The 23,118-nt window shown below is 43.3% G+C and overlaps 1 protein-coding gene across 1 annotated transcript in view; it reads right to left on the bottom strand.

Moving 5' to 3' along the window:
- Window positions 1–7,956: 7,956 nt before the first annotated feature.
- Window positions 7,957–23,118, bottom strand: part of KCNB1 (potassium voltage-gated channel subfamily B member 1) — a 124,632-nt gene continuing 109,470 nt past the window's right edge. The window contains exon 3 of the mRNA XM_010172648.1: window positions 7,957–9,978. Within this exon, the coding sequence (XP_010170950.1) occupies window positions 7,957–9,978 (2,022 nt within the window). The remainder of the gene's footprint in view (window positions 9,979–23,118) is intronic.

Below are 23,118 nucleotides of genomic sequence, written 5' to 3'. Positions count from 1 at the left end.
TGAAGACCTGAGGCTGTTCCCTGGCCCTGTGAAATGCTGAGCAGCCGCGACGCACAGCACAGTGACAGACCACCCCGGTGTCCTCGTGCCTGGAGCTCATGGGCCAACATTCAGGTCCTGCAGCTGTCCTGTGCTTTTGGAGAAGGAAGACCTGAGGCTGTTCCCTGGCCCAGTGAAATGCTGAGCAGCAGCAACGCACAGCACAGTGACAGACCACCCCAGTGTCCTCCTGTGGGCATGGAGTCGTCATTAAACAGCACTTGCAACAGTGCCTCCTTAAGTGTTTTCTCCCCATTCAGGAACTGCTTCACTTGCCTGATTAGAAAGCAGGATTCTGCTGCAGTAAGTTGGGGTATTTTTTTAATGCTAATCTAGTTGGAAAGTGAGTTTGGTTGGTAGCTGTGGTTGGACTTTCTGATTGCGGTATCATGGCTTCAAAGTTCAAAGTAGCATGGAGGTGTTGCTCTCCCCCCACCCTCCCCCTCCAAACACACTGGTGGGGAATGTTTCAATGCAAAACCAATTTTCTGCACCCACCACCAAAAAGCCAGAAAGAATGGGGTAAAAAAAATTGTTCTCCATCTTTGCTACAAGCCAATGAAACTGATATAAACCAGATAAATCCCAGTGGTCACATGAGCCAATGTGTGGCTGATGATACTCAGAGGCAGTGAAACATAACGGGAAGAAGAGGCATAAAGGGCAGAGCTCCTAAATGAAATACAGAGACTAGAGAAGAACTGACGAGTCCTAAAATGGTCTTAAATGTAAATTACCAATAGGAGCAGAGGTTATGACACAGTCAAAGGTAACCGATGGCCCATTTGCCGGTAGTGTCCTCCCAGCAACAGTGAGTCCCTGGACCAAGGGCTGACAGTGTTGAGCCAAGTGGCTGAGCTTGTGGTCCTGCTCTAGGGACAGTCATCCATCAGTCTGGGACACCACTAGCGGCATCAAGCCCACAGAGAGTGAGCTGACATGGAGGAATGCTCAGTCAAGACGGGGGTGATGTGATTATCATCCTCCTGCCTGAAGGATCCCTCCTTTCCCAGGCTTTCACTGACCTGTCTCTGTTTCCCATTCCCTCACCTCACTGGTTTCCTCGTAGGTGCTGTGGACAGACACCTCCATCCCTGAGGTCATACAGAGCTTTTAGTTTTCCATTAGCCTTTAGAGATATGGGTCCAAATTCTTTACTGGGCTAAATGGGGCACAGCTCCATTGATCTCAATGGGCTTTTACTTACAGCAGCAAAGAATTTGGCATTTCATGCAAATTTGGCTCCCTGGCTTCCACAAAGCTCTAGTTTGGGTGGGTCTTTGTACTGAGCCCAGCCTTATTATTTTTTGAAGGTAGTGTCGCTACAGTCTTGAAAAGACACCTTTAAAAATGTCAAAGGTTAGTCCTTGTTCAGTCCTACAGAATATCAATAGTATTCTTCCTAGTTAAAAAGAAAAATGAAGCTTTCTTTTCTAAGCCTCTAGACTGAAAACTTCTTGTGCGATGAAGCCAGAATCAAGCAAAGCAAAATTCTGAGTAGTATTTACAGATATGAACACTTGTGGCACCCTACCATTGGTGTCAAAGGACACTTATTTGTGGCTTAGGTAACACCAGCAACAAAGGGATACACACCCTGAATGCAGACTTTCAGTTTTCCTAAGGTTTCCTTTGTCTGGAGAAGACAAAGTTTCAGTGCAAGAGCCTAAATCTGATCAGCATGGGGTGCGAAACACAGGCTGGAAAATAAACATCTCTTCTTTGAAGGGCTGGTTGGTATTTGGGTTGTTCCTGTCGCGGTGTGGGAGGGCTATCTGCAGGGGTGAATTTAAGACTGCTCTGACTAGAAGCTTTCTATGGTTTTGTTGACTGTGCTCAAACAAACTTACTGCTATAGAAGGTGCCTTTTGAAGGGATTGATGTGACCGTTGATGATAGACATGGTGGGCTATTGCAGTAATTGCTCTCAAAAAAAGAAAAATCCCACCCAGTTTTAATGCCTTCGTGTGTAAATGGTCTTGCTGATACATAACCACAGGCAAAACTGTGTCTGCTGGTTATTCGGGTCATTCAGGTGGTATCTGGACTTTCTGAAACATGTTTTCCCAAATTAATTCTATTTCAGGTTTATTGGTTAGTGTAGTGGGCATATGAGAAAGTCACAGAAGCAAACAAAAGGAAATAGGACCAAAACTTCATCTTTGGAAAAAACGTGGTTGTTGACCAGACTGTTGGGCTGATTTAAAATGAGCAGAGCTGCAAAGCTGGTATGAAGCTCTTTGTCGTGCTAAACTTCAACAGGCCATGAGATAGCTTCCAGATGCACATTTATCTCACGGACTTTTTATTCAATTTATGTGATGGTGCAGCTATAAAAGAGCAAGGAAGATCATTAAGTAAGCAAGTACATGGACGAACTTTACCATAACCAAATCCAAATCTGGTCCCTTTCTGAACGTTTACATTCGGGTTTTTCATTCCCCCATATTTTTTTCTAATTTCTTGATTTTCTCTCAGACTGAAAATAGAAATTCCAAAACCCAGTGGGAAATGAAAGCGTGGACCTTCCTGTTTTAACCGAGGAAAAACTCGCCCGAAAGTTGGGAGCTTTTCCTGAGCAACATCAGGTCACAGTAGCCTGAATTTTGATGCTTATCCCAACTCCATGATTGTTATTAGGACAGTCAGCTTCAAATCCCGTCTCTTCTTTATGCTCTCAGCTTAATCAATGTAAATCTGGAAAAACACTGCAGTCCAGGCTGTGGCTAATGCTGAAGCCCGTGGCGTTCGCTGACATTTACACGGCCATAACCAAGGGCAGAGCCTGGCCCACCCTGTGTTTCTCAGAAGGAACATCTTAGTCTCCATAGCCAGTCCCTGGTTATGTTTAAGTACCACAAACAGGAGAATACAAAAACATGACAACATCAGACAAACTCAGTGACCTTTCGCAGACGCACTTCCAGGAGGGATGTTGCAGGCGTTTTTTCAGAACAAAAGAGAATAACGACAACGAAAAGGTTAGGGGATCAGCTGTGTAAATGAACACCAAGAAAGCATCTAATATATTATTCTGTAATACAAAAAGAAGAAATCTGACTTGATTGCCCTATTATAAATTTGCTAAAAATACAGATATATATTTATATTTATATATATATTTTTTTTTTTCTTTTTTAAATCTGAACAGAAAAATAGACTACTCTGGAATGCATGAAAGTCACATGACTTTTCCATACATCAGATACTTATAAAGCCAACACAATGGCAAACAGGAGGTACAGAGGTAACTAGAACATCTGTACTTTATTCAAGAACTATTTAAAGCCATATTCTCCCCAAGTGGGTGATCCTAATGCAACTTAAGGTAACACTTGTTCAGTCTAATTACTGTAAGCAGAAGTGACTGACCAGACATGAAGAAGTTGGAGCTAGTTTGGAGTCACCAGGGAAGCCCACCTCTTGTCCTGCTCCCGACTGAGCTGCGCAGGAGAGCATCAGTGCCACACGGTCTCCATCGCTTGGCTACTTTATTCAGTAATTCTACTATTCGCTTTAAAAATGAGGCATTAAAAACTATTGGAGATCATGGTATGTGGAGCTTACCAACAGAGAGAGAACTTGGCTTTAGAAACCTTGTCTTTGCGATTAGTTGTAAATACTCTTGTTATTTACTATAAACTGTACCAGTCATAATTCTGTCAAGACATAAATATACAATAGGTACAAATATTAACAATACATTACAATTTTACAGAAGAGAATACTATTTTCCTTAGAAATGTGTATCTTATTAGCTGCAAGGGAAGAAAAGGCTACAGTTTATCACAGCCATAGTTGCCAAAGAAACCGACCGCCTCGGATGTGTTTCTGCGTGACTTGCACAGACAGATATTCCCCGGCATTTGACACACAGCATGTTCAGAAGGGAATGTGCGTTCCGTGGGTTTTCTTTTCCTTTTTCTTTGTTTTTTCCTTCCTGTACCTTTATTGACTCTCAAATCTTTCAGAAAAATGTGGATTTCACAGGAGACTCTTTTGTTTTGTTTCTTTTTTTTTTTTTTTCTGTAAGTGTGCTTAGGTGAAGTTTCTAAGAAAAGGCACTGAGAAATCTACTGCAATGTAACTGCTGTTTTCCTCTGTTCAAGGCTAAAACTCAAAGGATCTTTGCCTCCTGGTTAAGAAAACTGCACCCATTCCTTCCGCATATATATATATTCTGTATATATATATTTATATATATATATGTATTAAAAACTATGTTGATGGTGTAAGATACAAGCAAGCACAGACATCACACGTACATAGTCCCTTCAGATATGATGTCTTCTGCAGCAGCAGGAGAAACTCTGTCAGCTTGCTTGATACATGATGTACAGTAAATTCGCAGCCCTGAATGCCAAATATCAGTGATTAAACTGCACGCTTTTGCTCGATGCAAGAGATATTGCATATTTTCCCCGATTGTTATGAGCTTTGGGAAACATGTATCAAACAAACTATAAAATGAAATTGTCTTTCTAGTGTCTATAGGATTTGGTGAGCATTATGTTTTCAAAGCACTGCCTTTCCTTTTGTAATGAGTACAGATTTAGTCTACCATAGCTTTATGTTAGAGTAGATTTCCCAGTGCTTACATTATATATATGTGTATTATGCACACACACACATATATAGATACATACTTCATATTCAGACTTTATTTCAGTAAAATAAATTAAACATACTTCCTTTTTAACTGGGCACAAAATGAGAGCTACATCTTCATACACAAATAAGAAAGAAATGCTCTTCAAGCATATTATATGCTTAATTTTAAATTATTTGCTTTCTATAAGAAATCTATAGGACTTTGGCTATTCAGACTTAAAAGGTAGATTTTTAATGATACTTTTGAATTTGGCTTTCAAAAGTGACTCAATAAAATGCTACTTTAAAGGTAGGACTAAGTAGATGATATAAGGTGTGTGTCGTGAGTGATCACACAAGGCAGACAGAGGGCCTTTGGTTACAAGGAGAGTTGCACCAGTTGATTATCAGTTAAAAAAATGATAGAATTGTTGTTCTATACATTTTTGTCAGTGCCATCTATAAACCAAATACATCAATTTGGATGAGAGTGTGGTAAATACTACACTATATGGCTATATTTAAATACGTTCACTTTTGTGATATGTAAAATATGACTTTTTTTCCACATGAAAGCATCAGCTCTAAAAATATTTAACTTGGAAATCGCTATTACTTACTTTATCAAAAAAATTTTCCCTGATTTTTCTTCTTTTTACATTTGTGCTGATGGCAGACATGAATGATCACTGAAACATAGAGATTATGTTAAGACTGTTCTCTTTAAAATTTCTCATTGCTGCTCTGTGACCTCAGAAAGCCACAGAACAAATCAATATTTAAAGCTTATCTGCTGGAAAGTCACTTCACTTTTTTGTGATGACTCAATCTTAACCAGTATCTCAGCAATACATCAGTTCCTCTAAGTACACTTGTATTTACTATGGCCAAATCCTAAAGTCCTTCACCAGGCAAAGAGCCCACTCAGAAGAACGGTGGTTTTGGCTGAGTGAAGGCAGAGTAAAAGCTCATGATCCTCAGGAACTGGCCCTGTGTAAATACTCTGGAGAGTATTGTTTGCACACGTTGGTGCCTTGAACTTATTTCGAGCACCTCCTGCCTCACTCTTTGCATGGCGTGAGGTTTCTTTCACTACCGGTGGGCTAATTCCTGAGGTGGTGGCTCAGGTCTTACTCACACCTTCCACAGGGTCTTGCCTTGCCGGGATGCAAGGACACCTTCTGAGCAGGTACCTCGGGCTGTGTCCCACCGCCCGGGGACGGGGTCAGCTGAGCAGAGCAGAGTTAACTCCAATGCATGTACAGTTTTGTGCCAAGGAGAGACCTAACAAAGCTATCATCGTAACCCATAATAGTTCCTAAAACATATATGTGCTTATTGCTTTTGTCCGTACATGCTGCATTCACTATTACGGATTACAGACAGAAGTACTGTACAGCCTGGACGGACAGACATTTACATTCAGGACTAACCAACAGCTTTTTTTGTTTGTTTGTTTGTTTTACAGTAGGAAGGAACAAAACGCAGCGGACTTGAGCGGCTCAGGGTCTTCCTCCCACCTGTGTGCCTCCGCTCCCGCGTCCCGTGTCTCAGCACATCCCCGGACCTGCCGCGTGCAGATCGTTACATGCCCCGGCAGGTACTCAGAAAACAGGTCAGGAAACGCTCATTGACAGAGTTATTTACAATTGAGTTTTACAGTAGAAACAGAGAACAACATAAAAGATTACCATCACAGTTATCACAGGACAGGTTGTGACTTGCTACAGGCGTGTAACAAATCACGGTCACGACAGGAGGCACAAATTAAAATAGTGCTTGGTTAAAGTGCTTGATTGTTACACTCTGCTATCCTACTCCAGCATCGCAACAACAACAACAGAAAGTCAACGTAAAGTGCTTTTCCCCCCCCGAGATTAAAAACCAAAGACAAATTATTTCCTACACAATTTGACATAACTTTATTGAAACAATAGTATTTTAAAAACCTAGGCTGGTGGCTGCTAGTTCTGTTCATTTAAAATGGTCAGATCTTTTTTTTTCTTTTTTTTTTTTTTTCTTCTTTCATTTAAAAATGACTGGATGTTATTAAAACATCAGGCCTGATTCTCCTGTCTCTCGCAGCTGCTTCGCACCGCAGCTCTGCAGGAGCTGCTCCTGCCCGACCTCCTCGCGAGAGAGAGCACAGCCAGGCCTGGGGCGGGTCGCTAACGAATCCCTCTTTTTGCATATTTATGTAACACTTGCATATCTTTCACTGCGCCGCTCGGGCGCAAAAAGCTTCAGACCAACCGGTTCCTCTCCTACACCAAGGGCGAGACTTTGGCTGACGCCTGGAGTCGGCGTGCGGGTGGGAAGGGGAGGCCTGGGGAGCCATCCCGGTACCCCCGGCACGTACCGCAGGGCCAACCGCAGCCTCAGCGCCGCCGCCGCGCTCGGCCGTCCCCGCGGGGCAGGGCAGCGAGCATCTCCCTTCCGCGGAAGGGTAGGGCGAGAGCTGAACTCTCCTTCCAGCCCTACGCTCCCTGGCACCGGGAAGGAGGTCTGGCTGCGATGCCTCCGGAGGGTCCTGCTTCTGCATGGCTCCTTCACACCTTCCCAGCGTGGGCTGTGGGTCCCTTGAGGGCCACGCGCTGGCCCTGGGGCAGGGATCGGTTTTTAGCAGAGGGTAAGTGCAAGTTTCACTATGTCCTAGGGGATGTTTGGAATTAGATACAAGTGGTGCAACTCACCCTGCTGATATTTCAAAAAAGAAAACGTCAGGTCCTACAGGATATTGTATCGTTAAACACACACAGAGCATTTTAATAATTGGTTTCTCTAGACTGTTATTTGTTTTAAATGGTTTTCACTTGGATTTTCCAATAAAGCAAGTGTTCCCTGTTACCTTTAGACATAATATCCATCAGAGAAAGCTGTAGATGGGGAACAGCTGCCCTGAAGCAGTGAGCATTGTGGTTTTGATAGCTTTATACCAACCCCAGCTATTTATTCCAGAGTTCAAATCTGGCTGCCTTGGCATCCTTTATGGAACTAATGCAAATCTGATGTTAGTATTTCCAAAAGGAGCTCTAGCGTTCAAGGGGAATGGATGGATATTTGGTCACATTGGCTTCACTGGACAACATGAAAGGAGATCAATGTGTGATCATGATTCGCAATCCTTATTTTTGACTGATGCGGGCAACGTCTTTAGAGTTGTTTCAGAGAAGGACATTTTCACAAACCCACACTGGACCTCCCCCAGACTTTTAGAAACAGGTGGCTTGTTTCAGCCAAGTTCATGCCATGCAGAAGCTCTTTTTTTTGTGTGTTGACTGTAAAGACATTCCTTTAAACTTTCAGTAAGTTCATTTGGAGCCCATCTCAGATGCTTTGGTCATGTGTGTTAGCATGTCCTCCGCTGCCTGGTAATACATGGACTTCTGGGGAAATGTGATTTTCTAGTCTGACAGTCTCCTGATTGCCCTGGGTTCTTCCAGTGATACCTTCCATAGAGTAAATGCAGTTTTGCCCTATTGGCTTAGGGGAGGTGGGTAAAGCAGCAGCTTCTAGATGGTTCTTCTCTGTTCTATAAACATTGTCCTTTTGCTTTAGATAGCCACTGTTTGTAACATTGTACTTGGGACTCACATTTCCGGGTGGACTTGAATCATAAAGCAGCTGACCTTCATCATCAGTGTCAGCATCTATATATTTGTGTATACCAGCATCATGGAAGTTGAAAGCTATGGCTGTCTGCGTCTCTGGTGACTTTGGGGGTGTTCTTGCACTCGCAGTTGTGTAGATCGAGGTTTCTGGGCTCATGAGAGATCTGTCAGAGAGTAAGGAAGTATCTGTGGCAGCAGCAGCAGCTCCCCGGCTTTTGAGAGGGTCTGGATATATTCTCAGTACATTTGATGCTGGTACTAATGTGCTGGTGTCCTCTTCCATGAAGTTGACTTTCAGAGATCTTAGTTTTAAAGGGTTACTGGCCTTTATGGAGCTTTTGGGACTTTCTATGAAAAAAGCAGAACGGTGGCTGCCTTCGGAGCTTGGGTTCATTTCCACAAATCTGGCACCGCTCCCCTCTGGCCTGCTCTGCTCCTGAATCACATTAATGCCACCTTTGCAGGGAAGGGTAGCGAGAGGGCTGTGGGAAAACCTCCCAGAGTCAGGGAAGTCCGTTGCACAACTTATGAAGCTGTCGATGCTGGACATGCTCCTCATGTCAATGATCCCATCAGTGCGAGTCGTCAACAAGGGCACCATAGGGCCGGGAAGATTTTCCATTTCTAGCTCTTCCTTTTGCTTTCCAGGTTGACTCGACTCTTTAGTATTAAGGTTTGGCTGGGACTGAGTCTTTGCCATTTTGTTATACATGTCCTCTAGCTGCTGGACATTCAGGTGCTGGGGGCTTGAAGAAGACCTGGCTTTTTCTGGAGATCCTTGTTCCTTAGTTTCAAAAGATTTACTAGAGCTAGTTTCAGAGAGAGTTCTCTTGGTCCATTTCCATTTGCTGGGAGATAAATGATTGTCCTGAACTTTATCCCTTTTGGCTATGCTTTCTCCATTCTTTTCAACCACAATGTCCATGAGTTCTATGCTACGGGCAAACACATCCTTCATGTTCATGGAAACAATACTGCCATTCCTTTTTGCTCTTTCAAGAGCTTCCCTGCGCTTAATGGCTTTCTCCTGCCTCTTCTGCTCTTTGTAGAACTCAGAAAAGTTATTGACAATAATTGGGATGGGAAGAGCAATCACCAGCACTCCAGCAATGCAGCACAGTCCTCCTACTATTTTACCTAAAAGTGTTTTGGGGTAGATGTCTCCATAGCCTACTGTTGTCATGGTGATTGTTGCCCACCAGAAAGAAGCTGGGATGCTTTTGAATTTTGTATCATCCTCGTCCTTTTCTGCAAAAAACACTAAACTGGAAAAGATCATAATGCCCATGGCCAAAAACAAGATGAGTAATCCGAGCTCATTGTAACTCCTCCTCAGTGTAAACCCCAAGGATTGTAAACCCGTTGAGTGTCGGGCGAGCTTTAGAATCCGGAGTATCCTCATAATCCGAAATATTTGGACCACTCGTCGTACATTTTGGAACTGAAGTACACTTTTATTGGATTCCGTGAGGAAGATAGTGACATAGTACGGTAAGATAGCTAGCAAATCAATTGCATTCAGCGGCCCTTTGAAAAACTTCCATTTCTTAGGCGAGGATAGGAACCGCAAGAGGTATTCCATTGTAAACCATGCAATGCACACCGCTTCCACGTGGGCAAGTTGGGGATTATCTGTGGTCTGCCCAAATTCATCCACGCCTTGTAGTTCAGGAAGTGTGTTAAGGGACAAGGCAATTGTAGATAGTACAATAAACATGATGGATATGATTGCCAAAATCTGGAAAGGAAAGAGAAAACAATGAGTTCATCTCAGAATATATTACGCTATCTATCATTGCCATTAACACATGGTTGTATCTCCACTTACACATTTTGAGACTAATTTTGTTCTTAGTACACAGAAGTCAGATAACCAACGCACCCTGAGGAGATTTTATTCTGGAAGCTGCTTTACTTATGTCAGATGCATAAAGGAGATAAAGCATCTACTTCAACTCCTGTGCCTTCATCTCTCTGTAGTCAAGGAACGTGTACCAAGCAGCTAGGATGCCAGGAGGGCTGTGAAGCAGTTCACAGCAGGAGCTTTTGATTAACTACTAATTAGGTGCCCAACAAAGTCCATCTGGACAACAGGCTCTGAAATCTAAGCAAGGAGTGCAATTGTGAATGCAAGATTTGATCAGAGCTATGTCCTCCATTTAATGCATGGTTACATCTGTAATTTTGGGTGCCTGTGGCTAATTACAGAGACGTGTGTACAATTCTACTACATATAAGTGTACAAGTGATTAACTCTTTTTTAATGACTCATCTCTAATTTGAAATCTGATGGTTGTGAAATACATTAAAATTTTAACAAGCTTGCTAAAACATTTTGAGCTCTGAGCTACTTCGCATGTGACCGACTGGCCATCCTAACTCCTCATCACAACCAGGGGAAAGAGCAAACTCATCCAGACAAACCAAACTTCACAACACTGAGACTAGTCAAGGCAGGGCAGGTCCACCCACTGGAGAGCTCATTCATTATCAGAAACCAACTCTTAGGCTAAAGACTGCAATGAGAGAAATGAGCAGTGAGCAGCCTCTCTAAAAACCCACAAAAATCTGATCAGATCCTGCACCACCAACTCTGTGCAGAGCTGGAGAGTGTGAAGTGCTAAATTAGTGTAAGTGCAAATGCAGTTTTCAGATGGTGTAGGCAGGCTGCTCTTCCATACCTGTTCTATGTAGACATTAATGCTATACTTTCCAGTTTTCCCTAATTACGTCTTCTTTTGAAGTCATTTTAGGGAGGTTATAGAGCTGACAGACAATTTGAGGAGTGTTTTTTTCTACTAGTGAATTCTTTTTGTAGTTTGTTAATTGGGTGGGATTATATCTAGTTTCTTAGGTTACTGCCAAAATACAGCAATGACTTCAACAAGCATGTATATGTGACTAATGTCTTATGTATTCATTTCAGTGTAAGATGGTCCCTTATGCTCGCTTTTCTCCTGCTTGATAGAAAAGCAGCATGAAATCAATTGCAACGCATGTGCATGATGACTAAACACACAATATGAGGCAACAAATTATAAAACGTATGACAAAAGCTCTGCATCATGAACTGCAAATCTGACACACTCCTTCCTTGCCCATATAACTAGATTTTAGCTTTCCTCACAGTGACCTTTCTCAGCCAGCCTCACAATACCAGAATATCCACAGTTACCACCTGGGGCACTGGAGAAAGAAATTCTTACAGGATTTACCTTCAGCCAAGCCCAGCACAGACATCCTAACAGTCAGGAAATAGAGTTCTGAACATGTGTTCCTGCAGTGGGACAAGTCACTGCAGTGGAACAAGCCTTGCTGCTGTAGGAGGAACATGCAGATCCAATACAATTCAGAAACACTGTAGTCTTCTCAAGAAGAGCCTCACCTCTTCTCCAAAGCTGAAAGGTAGACATGGTCTACAAAGGCTGTAAGTTTCACTTGAATTAAATTCATATAGCAAGCTTAAACTATGGCTTTAGGGGAAAAGCCCCTATACCTTCAAAAAATTCCAAATTTAAGACAAGAGTTTCAATTTTGAAATTTTTTATTTCAACAACTGTTTTAAAATCCACTTGCTGTTAAGAAAACCCCTTCCAAATCAATGTAATAAAATAATTTACCTTTTAACTCACTAAAATGCACTATATAATTCTGATTTGTACATGACATTGCAGACCTAGTAATTTAATCTGAAGAATGAGATTTGACTAAACCCAAAAATTATCCCCATTAAACACTCTGGTTGCGTTGTCTAAATTGTATTAAATGGAAGAAGTGAATGGCATAAATAGCCTATGCAATGCTCTAATACTGGAAATTTTAGAATAGTCTCGTTTTCTGTTATTAAATTGTTGCCAGGAATAATGCTGGGAATATTCCTTTTCCTTTTTAAACAGGCTGCCTACAAGAATGTTTATTGTTAGCTGTGCTGTGCACCCTCACAGTGCTGGTGAACCTTTCATCTCCTCCTCACTACCTTCCTCTTCCATAAATTTGCTGCTGAAATATGAACAAACCCACAACAACCTGTGCCTTGCTGAGAGACTTCTCAGGTCAATGAGAAAAAGAAGCTGTGGGAAAGACTTTGGGAATGCAAAAAAGAACCATGGGATGAAGTGAAGCAGAGAGAGATGCAGAGAAAAGTGCTTGAACTGATGGCTTCAAACTTAAGATAATAAAATGTAATTCAAGCGTCTCATGGTGAAGTGGGGAGAAATTTACAAGTTAACTACTTCTGCATGATTGTTTGTTTCAAAAGACCATCACCTGAAAAACAGGTAATACCCCCAAAATTTGCTTTCCTAGAAGGCTCTTTTAGTGGCTTTGCTCTCATTTCTTTGTTTACAACGCAACATTTCTGAAGGTGTTTGGGATGTTTTCAATGGTAATTTCAAATTTTTTGTTTGGTTTTATCTCTGTCCACTATACATAGAAGGGCTTATTTGTAGACTTAGATGTACCTAGTGTGTTTTATCATCTCCTTCACTTTCAGTGTAAATATTAACACTCCATCTTTATTCAGTGGATGGCATCCAGCAGCAGTAATTGGTGTCGAACCTTCTGTTTCCTTTGATATAGCTTCCTACTTTGAAGATCAAGGCAATGCCAGATAAACATAAATTTGAAAACTAGGAGATCTGTGGGTAAAATTTGTTTTTTGTTCAGCAGATTTAACCATGGAGCTAAGCAATAAACAGAGAGTGACATTTATCATTTCTCCCGCAAGTCGCAGCAAGATGTCGTCTGTGCTCCTAAGATACAGATTTTTCCCCCTTATTGACCTACTGCAATCATACATCTTTGGGAATCTTGTCAGACCAAGAAAAACTTCTAAATGTGAGTTGACTGTCCTCAGGTATTCAAAGCACTTTTCAGTTGGTAATTACAAAAAACTGGGAGGTAAAATATCTCCAGTGGGGATTAGAGGATCCTTCTCCTTCTCTAAAGCATGTCTTGCCCTGGTAGCATCCGTCATCCAACAAAAATCACCCAAGGAGCACAAGGAAGAGTTGTCCACAGAAAACTGGATCCAGCTGCTGCTGTCAGGCATTAGCACTGCGTTCAGTGGCACAGGGCTCTATCCCAAGGTATTTACAGTCTGGGATTTCAGATTATAGAAATCACTGTCTGTCTGTCTAACAAGGTTTCCTATCTTGGCCATACCGAACCTCTAGCTTGGCAGCTTTCATATTTTCCACTGTCAATAATGAGAGATAGAAAGCTGAAGAAAAGACATTTATACTACCAAGAATGCCTCTAGAGATGCTCTATGTGTCAGGCAGCCTTTTTATTCCTCCTTCCTTTCCCCCTTCAGGTTCACTTCTCTTTAGCAAGAAAAGGCAATAGGACAAATTTGGACTTGAGCAGGAACGATCCCTCTGCTGTGAATGAGGCTCCAGCTGCTTAGGCAAGCAGTCACTGGAAAAAGTGCCCATTGTCCCTGCTCTAGAGCACTGACCCAAAACTTTGCTGCTGCATCGGCTGCTACCTGCTGCTACCTGCTGCTTGAAATGGAAGCAAGCATGGAGAGAGGACCTCCTCCTGTAGCACTCGTTTTCATGATTCCTTAAAAAACCCCACATAACATGGCCTTGTGCTGGTGAAAACGTTTGGAATGGCAATCAAAGAGTTGAGGTTGAACAGGATCAAGCACAGAAAGGTCCCCAGAGTGCAGGCTTGGAATTGCAGAATGAACAGGGATGGGAAAGTTAAGCATTGGGGATCTGTTAGATTTTGCGAGTGCTGCAGAAATGTGCGTATTCCTACTTATGGAGTAGCTGTACCCCCCTCCTAGGTCTTGCTACTGACTTATCTGGCACATGTTGACTTGTTATGGGCACTGGGGAAGGCATCTCCAGTATCGCTGCAGGTACACCCAGAGCTTCTGACTTGGATGTCCCATGTCTGCAGTCAGTCCTATAAAATGCAGAACCAAAACAATGGCAAAGCTTGCAGCCTAAAATTTTGTAGGCATAGGAAAAAGATTAGGAGGCACAAAAGGCTGAAATGACTGGTTTGAGGACAGGCCACATCGGTGGCAGAGGCAGGTGAAGGAATCCATGTACTTCTGGTGCCACATCCATGAGAGCTGTTCTCCACTGTCCTCACATTGGCTCCATGGAGCTAAGGACAGAGGCCCTGGCAGGCCAATCTTACTGGGCAGGTTTTTCCCTGTACAACTTTCAAACCGTTACAACCAACAGATTGCATGAGAGAAGCCGTGTAGTTCCCTTCCTCTTTGCTTCTGTATTTACTCTTACATTTCACCTGTAGCAACACACCATAAATTGTGATGTTCCTCATCAGGTACTTTTCCAGGTGACTTGCAGAGGGTATTGGATGGGTTTCTAATGAGAGCACTGGCTTGTAGTGCAAGTCTCAGTAAGTATGGGCAGGATTCCAGAAAAAAACTACTCCTCCACTAAATTGACTGTTTCCCAAAAAATTTTACTGAGTGAATCTCTGGATTCCTGCTATGGTTCCTTTGTGAAAGCTAAATAAGCCAAGGACAGGCAGGGCAAGGTTTTGAATGAATATAAAGCAGTTGCCTCAAAGTGATTAGCATGATTGTACATACATGCTGGTTATTACACATGCAAATGAGACAAGCAAGCTGATTATGTGAGTAAGTGTAGCCAGTTTGTGTGCAACTGCTGCTTCCTGAGGCAGAATGGATGTGCCATGTTTGCAAGCCACCTTGCTCTCCACCTCCTCCAAAATCCCCCCCCAAAACTAGGCAGGCAACCTCTACCACACACTTTTCAGGAGATCTCCACCTGCACCCAGCCCAATCCTGTTTGGTGGGTGAGAGCGGCCCCAGGAATTCATCCTGTGTGTTGACAAGGTCTGTGCTCATCCCTGGGGGGAAGAGGGCTCCCGCAAAGAAGCCAGTGTTCAGACATTTCCCGTCTCTCTCTTGAGCTTGTGGCAGCAGCAGTTTGTGGGCAGCAAAACTGTGCGTGCCATTCCCCAGCCAGGAGAGAGCAGAGTGAGTTTCAGGCAGCAGGGACTAACCCTACATTTGGGGTTGGTGATACTTATTGTTTGATTATCTGTTCTTTGCATTGCTAAAGACTCTAACTAAGGTCAAGGCATAAGACTGGAGACTTTCAAGGCCATTAAAACTGTTGAGAATTGGCTGTTCAAATCCCATAGATGGCTCTAAAATCTCAGTGTAAGCATCTGAGATCTATCTGCTCGTGGCAACGCGCCCTATACTTTTTCTGTCTTCATACTCAGTAATGAAGCTGATATAGCAAAGAGAAGGGGTGGTGTGTGGGAGAGAGTAGGAGGGTGTTTGAATATAGATTCAATATTCTTGGAAATACGATGAGGAAATTGTTATGTAATCAAGAAGTTCAATAATGGTTTTGTCTAATGCGCTTTTTTAGCTCCATCAAGGCCTGCAGAATAAACTTGGCATCAGGACCAGGTTTCATTCATATGCTCCATTTACTAAGGGATTTTTCCTGCAGTCGCCCCTGCTTCCCCAAGCAAACAATATACTTTGAGTCAGATTGTCCAGCTCCATCCTGCCATGCCTATGCCAGCCTCTGTCTCCCCAGGCTCTGAGAAACAGAGAGCACAGTGTAGTTCAAGTGACATCCCATGTGCTGCACAGTGCAGAAACAGATGGAGAGTTCCTTAATCTCCTCCTTGCTTCATTCTGCATGGGAATAACGTCTCCTGCTCGTGGCAGCTATACATGTCTATGGTATTTTTTGACAAGGACTTGTTTTAGGAAACATCTCTTCACTAGAAAATGCCTATTTATTTATTTATTCATTAACTGAAAGAGTTTGCAGAACTTCTGATGTCATGAATCATGCAGAATGTTATTTCTAGAGAATGCTGAGGCTATAATGAAAGGTAACATTTGCTTCTTGGATCATGACAACAAGTTGAGGCCAAACTTGGAGATAAGGTTACAAAGGAAATACTGAGAACCTTTAATCTGCTTTTTCTTGTGGAAGGATGTTAAGATGCAATGTAAGACCTTGAATCTACAAAACCCATAAGTTCCACTGATTCCTGTGGAGTATAAAGCCATGCTTAAGATTTTTCCCTGCTCTGGCACTTTCCATGCCACTTCTACATCCTGCCCCAAAGAGGTCCTTGAGACTCATTTGCACCAGGAGATCTGTGCTCTGGAGGGGTAGGATCCTGCACACACCAGCTCACTCACATCCCTGCAGTGCTCCCAGTGACTATGTCCGTAGTCGGTGAGAATGTAAACTCCTGTGCTTTTCTGCATAGCATAAAATCCTTAAAAACAAAATCAAGATAAAACCATTTATATTTTGTTTTGGAAATGTACGAGATCTTCATTTTGACATTGCCTGGAAAAAGCTCAGACTGAATAATGGTTAATGGTTTGATTTCAGTTACAGCTGTAGTAATTTTATCTGTTAAGAGAGTAAGTCTATTTGGTTTAAAAGGGGATACAATACTTCTGCTGATTATATGTCAATGTTTCATTTTGCCTACAGGCACCCAGAGAGCTGCAGCTACAACTGCTGCTGACTAAGCTGAAGTGGGCAGAAAAGTAGCCTTCAGGCATGGCTGCCTGTAAATTCCTTAATGCTGTTAAGAACATGTTTATTTGTCAGAGAGCTATCAAGCCCCATTAAATGATAAATTGTGTCAGTCTTCCTTCTGAGCAAAGCCCAGATGCAAACGGAGAAGAAAATGATAAATGAATGAAAATACTGAAAAGGCAAACTTCAAAGGCATACACTGCCTTTAGACATGGCGCTCAAGAGAGGATGAGAGGGGAGCATCTGTCCTATTTCTGCTGCTGCTAGCATGGGGAAAAATAAAAAACAAGAAAAAAAAACCCATTATTCCATATGGAAGCTTGTTTCCCATTTTTCTCTTGGCCTTGCTTTCTGCCCAGGAAGACTGCAACTGCAGCAAGCAGCACCACTGCAAGATATCCAGCCCTGACAGACACAAACTGTTTGCATGTTGTCCCTGCACAAACTTTACTGCCATCCTCAAGCCGTGGCAGGGTGCTCTGCTCAGGCCTGGCATGTCAGGAGGTGATGTGTGGTCCCAACAAGTGCTCCAGCCATGCCAGCGCCCTCTCTCCCCAGCTCCCTGCCAGCCTGGACCAGGGATCTCCCTTGTGAGTGCTCCCACCATCACCCTTCCCAACTCTCTTGCCTGACCCACTACATCTTCATCTTGCTCACATGTTCCCACTCTTTGTGCCATGCAAAATGCTGGTCTTGGAGCACAGAGGTTGGAATGGCACAGTCTACTCTTTCCATGGAAGACAACTAAAGAGACAGACCCTAAAGGTGAACCTGCCCCACCTCATCACATCACACAGGACATCTCACCTGCTCCTCAATCCTCTGCCCCACAGCAAGTCATTAGCTGTTACCAGGCTCAGGATCCAGACCACCTACCCAGACAGAACCTTCCCTCCAGCATGGTGCTTCCCTTTCAGGTACATCTCCTATTCCTGCTCTCTGTCTTGCATTCAAGTAGACAATGGTTTGGATTCAGAAAAATAAAAAATAATAAAAAAAAAAGAATGCCTGAACCCTCTGTACTGGTGAACATCTGGGAACTGTTCTTCAAAATGTTTTTATGATTCTACCCTGCATCAGGAGAGAAAATGCTCGTGATCAACTCCCACTGCCCCAAGCAGTCTGCTCCCAATAGCAGCCTCAGACAGTATTTACAGGGGAGGCTGAGCTTAAAGTGCTGGTGTTTGCTGGAGTAGTTGTGGGAGGGTTTTTTTTTTTAATGGTTAAATTCAATCAGGAATGTGCCAAGATAGCATGAAATCAACTAAATGTAATTAAGCAAAAACTATTGGCTTGATTGCTAAACCAGTCTTCCTCTCATGAATATGCATGAGAATGATTGATGTTAATTCTTTTCAAATCTGAGGCACATTAGTCCTGCATATTATAGTGTGGAATTTTTTGGAAGACTAAACCAGATCCACTGCCACTTTCTCGCCAAAAGGTATCATTAATTTTGCTGCAGGGAGGTTTACCCAGTCATTGATAGCATAGTGGGTTGCCACATAGTGAGGAAATTAGAACAGAGCTCAAGTGATGTTTTGTCTGCAAAAATGGTGACCCGTTTAACATTTTTTGCAGAAATGTGTTAGAAGTGGCAAATCCCATTTCCAGCATCAGCCACACTAGTGATGTTATGAAGAGACAGGGCAGCTGCAGGAACAGTAAATCCTTACAGAGAGCAAGGCCATGCCAATATCCTCTACCTGTTCCATGTGTTTGACGCTGGCGTGGCCCTGTTACCAGAGTGTCTGAGCATTTCAGGAGGCTGTTCCTAAGGGCTGACTGTAACTTACTGGGATTGCTGCACCTGGGTTCCTTCTGAAGGTCATGGGAGGTTTCTCCAGTGGGTTTCAGAGGGTTGTTTGTTTTTTTCCATTCATACTTGGAACAAGAGCATAAAATCTATGCTGAGGTATTTTTCCTGCCTCACAAGCTGGAGATGTGCTCCTTTAGGGAGACAAATCCTCCCGTACAGCCTTTGCCCAGGCTGCACAGACCTAGTTTGCACATACACTTACAGCCTGATGCAAGAGGAGCTTTGGTGGCATCTATTGCACTGGTGACAAAGCCTTGGCCTCACACAAGGGATTACAGCTGTTAATAGTTTATTCCTTTCAAATAACCTGCAATGACGTTGAATATTAGCACCTCTCTTTTTGCAAGAGAGACATATGAAGTCTGCAGGTGGTGAGAAACATCTCTGTGGGATGCTCTCAAGCTCTCAGCACCTTCCTAGTTCCTAGTCCTTTATTCTGGTAAAACTTCTTGTTTTCCTAATCAGCTTCTCTGCTCTCCATCATGCCCACACTTATCTTTGTGTTCGCAGGCAGACCTTGTACCAGACAGAAGGGCTTTGATGCAGGGACACGTCCACACATGTGTCCACCTTTCCCAAGCCTGAGTTCCCAAGGGTTTTCTCAAACTACAGCAGAGCATGGAGCCCTTGGTGAGGGCTTTGGCACAAAGTGAATGAAGTGCTTTAATCTCAAGCACAGATGGTTTTTCCCTTTGTAAGTACTAAACACTGGATTAGATATCACATATTTAATAAATAGCAACAACTGTATACAAACTGTGTACAAAAGCAGCTAAAAGCTAATCCATGGCAATTAATCATTCATATTAGCATGAGGCCTTAGCAAGTGGTAAGTAGAGACAGTAGATACAGAAGCTGTTAGAACATAAAAGAAAAGCTAGCATTTCAACAACAGTGTTTGACCTCAGCTCATTAAGACAATTTTGATGCACTCTAGCTGTAAATATAGAGGATGAAATAGAAGTGTGGAGATACTTGGTTCTTTGTTGGTTTTTGTTGTTTGGGGGATATTTTTTTAAAATTTATTTTTTTATTTTTAAAAGTTTCCGTTGAGCTCAGAAAAAGCTCAAACTCTTTGAAGTGTCAGCTGGCAATCTGGCAATCTTCTCCATGCTGACTGACTTCTGGTCATTGACACGACAGTAAGCCTTTCCAAACCACATCAAATAAACACCTACTCCGGATAACCCTTGGCTTTCTGATAGCTTTGAAATCTCTTATGATAGCCTCTCCTATGTTACTTCATCCCAGCATGCTCCCAACAGACACTGCACAGGCAGCCCAGTGACAAGATACATGTAACACAGTGTGGTCCCTTCCTTCTCTCATCCCCTCCTCAGCACAGACCTCTGAGATCACCCCGCTACTGTCACCCTCCCAAGGTGACAGGCAGCAGAGACTCATTTATGTTACCGTGGTACCTAAGAAGTACATATACAACAAGAATGTTTTATTTACCATGCCTTTTGCAATACTTGGGGAACTGCAGAAAAACAGCTGATCAGTAAGAAGGGAAAAAAAAAAAAAAAAGAAAAGGAAAAGGAAAAAAAAAAAGAAGAAGAAAAGCCACACTGTCCATTTGGATAGGGAGCAGAGCTGGTTTTTATACTATTTTTTGAGGGTTTTTTGGTTGTTTGGGTTTTTTTAGTGGCTGTTTTACTGATTTTTTTTGCCCTTTACCCTAATAAAAGTAACCTGAAAATGTTTGAAAAATGCAAATGCAGGCATTCTGCATTTAGTGACTGTTTATTGAGAGGGGAGGGGAGGAGGCAAGGTTTCCTGTAAATGGCAGCTGAACGGTGCCAGGCGGTACGTCGTGTATATGTGTGCAGAACAGCAGAGACCAGCACTGAAGATTAAGGGAAATGATACACTTCACTTGTTTTTAGCACATTTTTCAGTTGCCTTTTTTTTTTGTTTGGGGTTTCTATGTTAATATAGGATGATGCCACACTATATACTGGCTGGCAGAAATTAATCTTATCACAAATGTACTTCTCTGAAAGGCTGAGCCTTCCTGAGCTCTTAATTTGAGCTGATTTGACTGTCTCATTATCATAGCAGCAGATTTTGGAATAGCAAAGTTGAACCTTACTTGAACTTGTTGGCTACACCAGAACTGTTTTTCTTTTTCCTCCCCACCTCCATCCATGAATAATAATACTCAGTATAATTTATTTTTTTTAATCCTACCGAGGCCTCCTAGTAACTGTTTGCTAAACAAACACACGCTAACATGGCACGTTGGGGGAGAAACATATTAAAGAGCCTGAGTTTTGTTTGCCAAAGATAGAACTTGTCATTCCAGGGAAACGCGTGGTTTTGATGTCCTAGGAAACTCGGGATTTTCTGTCAGGCACGTGGTCCCATTAGCTCACACAATGAGCAGACTGTGCGCACGACAGCTTTGGGGTCTGCAAAACACACACTGCGTGTGGACTGGGGCCAGGTCACCTCATTTTTGCGTTTCTGTTCTGCAATTTCACTGCAGTTCAGCTGAAGGGTTCTTGTCTGGGCTCACTGTTTTCATCTCAGAACATGGCTCTGCTTGACTCATCCTGCTGTGGTTCCCGAGACATGGCAGGGAAGCAGCTCTAGTGTTGGTTGGACCTTTTGATTAAGGCTCTGTTTGGCCAGCAGAATATAACCTGTCCCTCTAAACACACACAGGCTGTGACACGTCTGACTGCTGAGCGCCGGGGTCCCTGCAGCAGAGGAATCCGCCCCTTCCATCTGCAATAACTTCCTTTGGGAAGAGAGAGCAGGTCTGTGGAGGCCGTGCCCCAGGGAGAGACCGTGCAATCCAGTGCAAGGTCACACGAAAGCCACCCCACGGGTTCCTTTAGCCGCTGGATAAAGCTCTGTCTCCCATCAGGTCGCATTATCCCTAACGAGCTCTGGCAGAGGCTTCAGCTCTCCGCTCTCTTCCATCAAGACAAACTGGTAAGACCCACCTTCCTGAGGGCAGTGCTTAACCCTTTCCATGTCCATGTACACTTGCTTGCCCACGGGGAAGCCCAGAGAGCAGCTGGGTCCTGAACAAGGCACACAAATTGTTCACACTACTGCAAAATGCTGATTGCTGAACTGGGGGCTTTACCCCGCAGCCTCCCTGGTGGGAAGAGGTGACCTCGGGGTCTCCTGGTGCTCCACACATCTGCAGAAATGGGCACCTATTTGTGTGCTGCCATTTCATAGAATCATAGAATTAAAGAGTGGTTTGGGTTGGAAGGGACCTTTAAAGGTCATCTTATCCAACCCCGTGCAGTGAGCAGGGACATTTCAACCAGACCAGGTTGTTCAGAGCCCCATCCAACCTGACCTTGGATGTTTCCAGGGATGAGGCTTCTACCAGCTCTCTGGGCAACCTGGGCCAGGTTTGGCCTCATCATGAATGCAGCACAAAATGCTAAAAATCCCCAACAAAGCAAGATTCGCAAAAGATCTCAGCTCCTCTCTTAAGTGTTAAAATATGGCTTTTTAATGCATGCAATATCCAGCATCTCTCATTGACAACACTTGTGATGATCATCTGCTGCCTGATGCGAGCTGCTGGGCCTGGTCTGGGGAGAAGTTGTTCAGCACATTTGGAAATGAGACACCAAGGAAGCCCAGCACAGGGAGAAACCCACTGCTGAGCGGGAAAAACAAACCCAGTCTAAACTGGGAGTCATTTAAAGAAGGCAAAATCCTAAAGGGAAAAAAAGCCTCTCAGCATGCCAGGGAAATAAGTTTATAGGAATCACCAAGGGATCTAGGAATAATGTTTCAATGGTTGAAATCTGGCACAGACAGATGTGAATGAGAGTCCCCGGCAGCTGAGGGCTCTCTGTGCCTTATGTGGAATGAGCTGGCAATTTCCAGACAGCCAGGCTCATCAGAGGAGCTAATATTGCCTTATTGTTTTCCTTTATTTCTTAGAGAGGAAAAAGCATCCTAAGGGTAGTGGGACTGGAGCGGTGTGTCCCAATTAACCTGCTGCAGGTAAGGTCAATCTGCTCTCCCCTGCATCCCCCTCAGAGGGCACAAAGCCTGTCTGTTCCCATGGTCACTATCCTCTGGGAAAGAGGGAGGAAGGAAAAAAGGTGCCGCTCTATTTATGAGATAGTCCTGCTTTATGGCACTGCCCTTCCTGCAGCCTGGCTGAATGGTCTGTCTGTCTTTTTTTTACCTCTCTCTCATTTCTCTTTCAATTGATTGCTCACTGCCAGAGGGTATTATTGGCTTCAAACGCTTCATTTTCTAGTTCCTGAACTGCTCATCTTCTCCTGGCTCGTTGTTGCTGCTGGAGGTCAGATCCAAGTCCCAGAGTCATTAGGCCATTCTGGGTTTGACCTTGAGAGCTTCCTTTGCTCACCCCACCACATGAAAAGCCCTTTTGATCATTTTAGACACACACTTTAAAAGAAAAAAAAAAAATCCAATAGCAAGAGATGATTTGATGATTTGGTAGGTAGAAATAAGCTGGAACCAAAACATTCCCAGCCAGGTTTAAAGAACCCTGGTGCCTGGGAGCATTCCT

This window comes from Antrostomus carolinensis, unplaced genomic scaffold (assembly GCF_000700745.2).
Source record: "Antrostomus carolinensis isolate BGI_N321 unplaced genomic scaffold, ASM70074v2 scaffold15937, whole genome shotgun sequence".
Lineage (NCBI taxonomy): Eukaryota > Metazoa > Chordata > Aves > Caprimulgiformes > Caprimulgidae > Antrostomus > Antrostomus carolinensis.
This window is presented reverse-complemented; position numbering and strand designations above follow the sequence as displayed.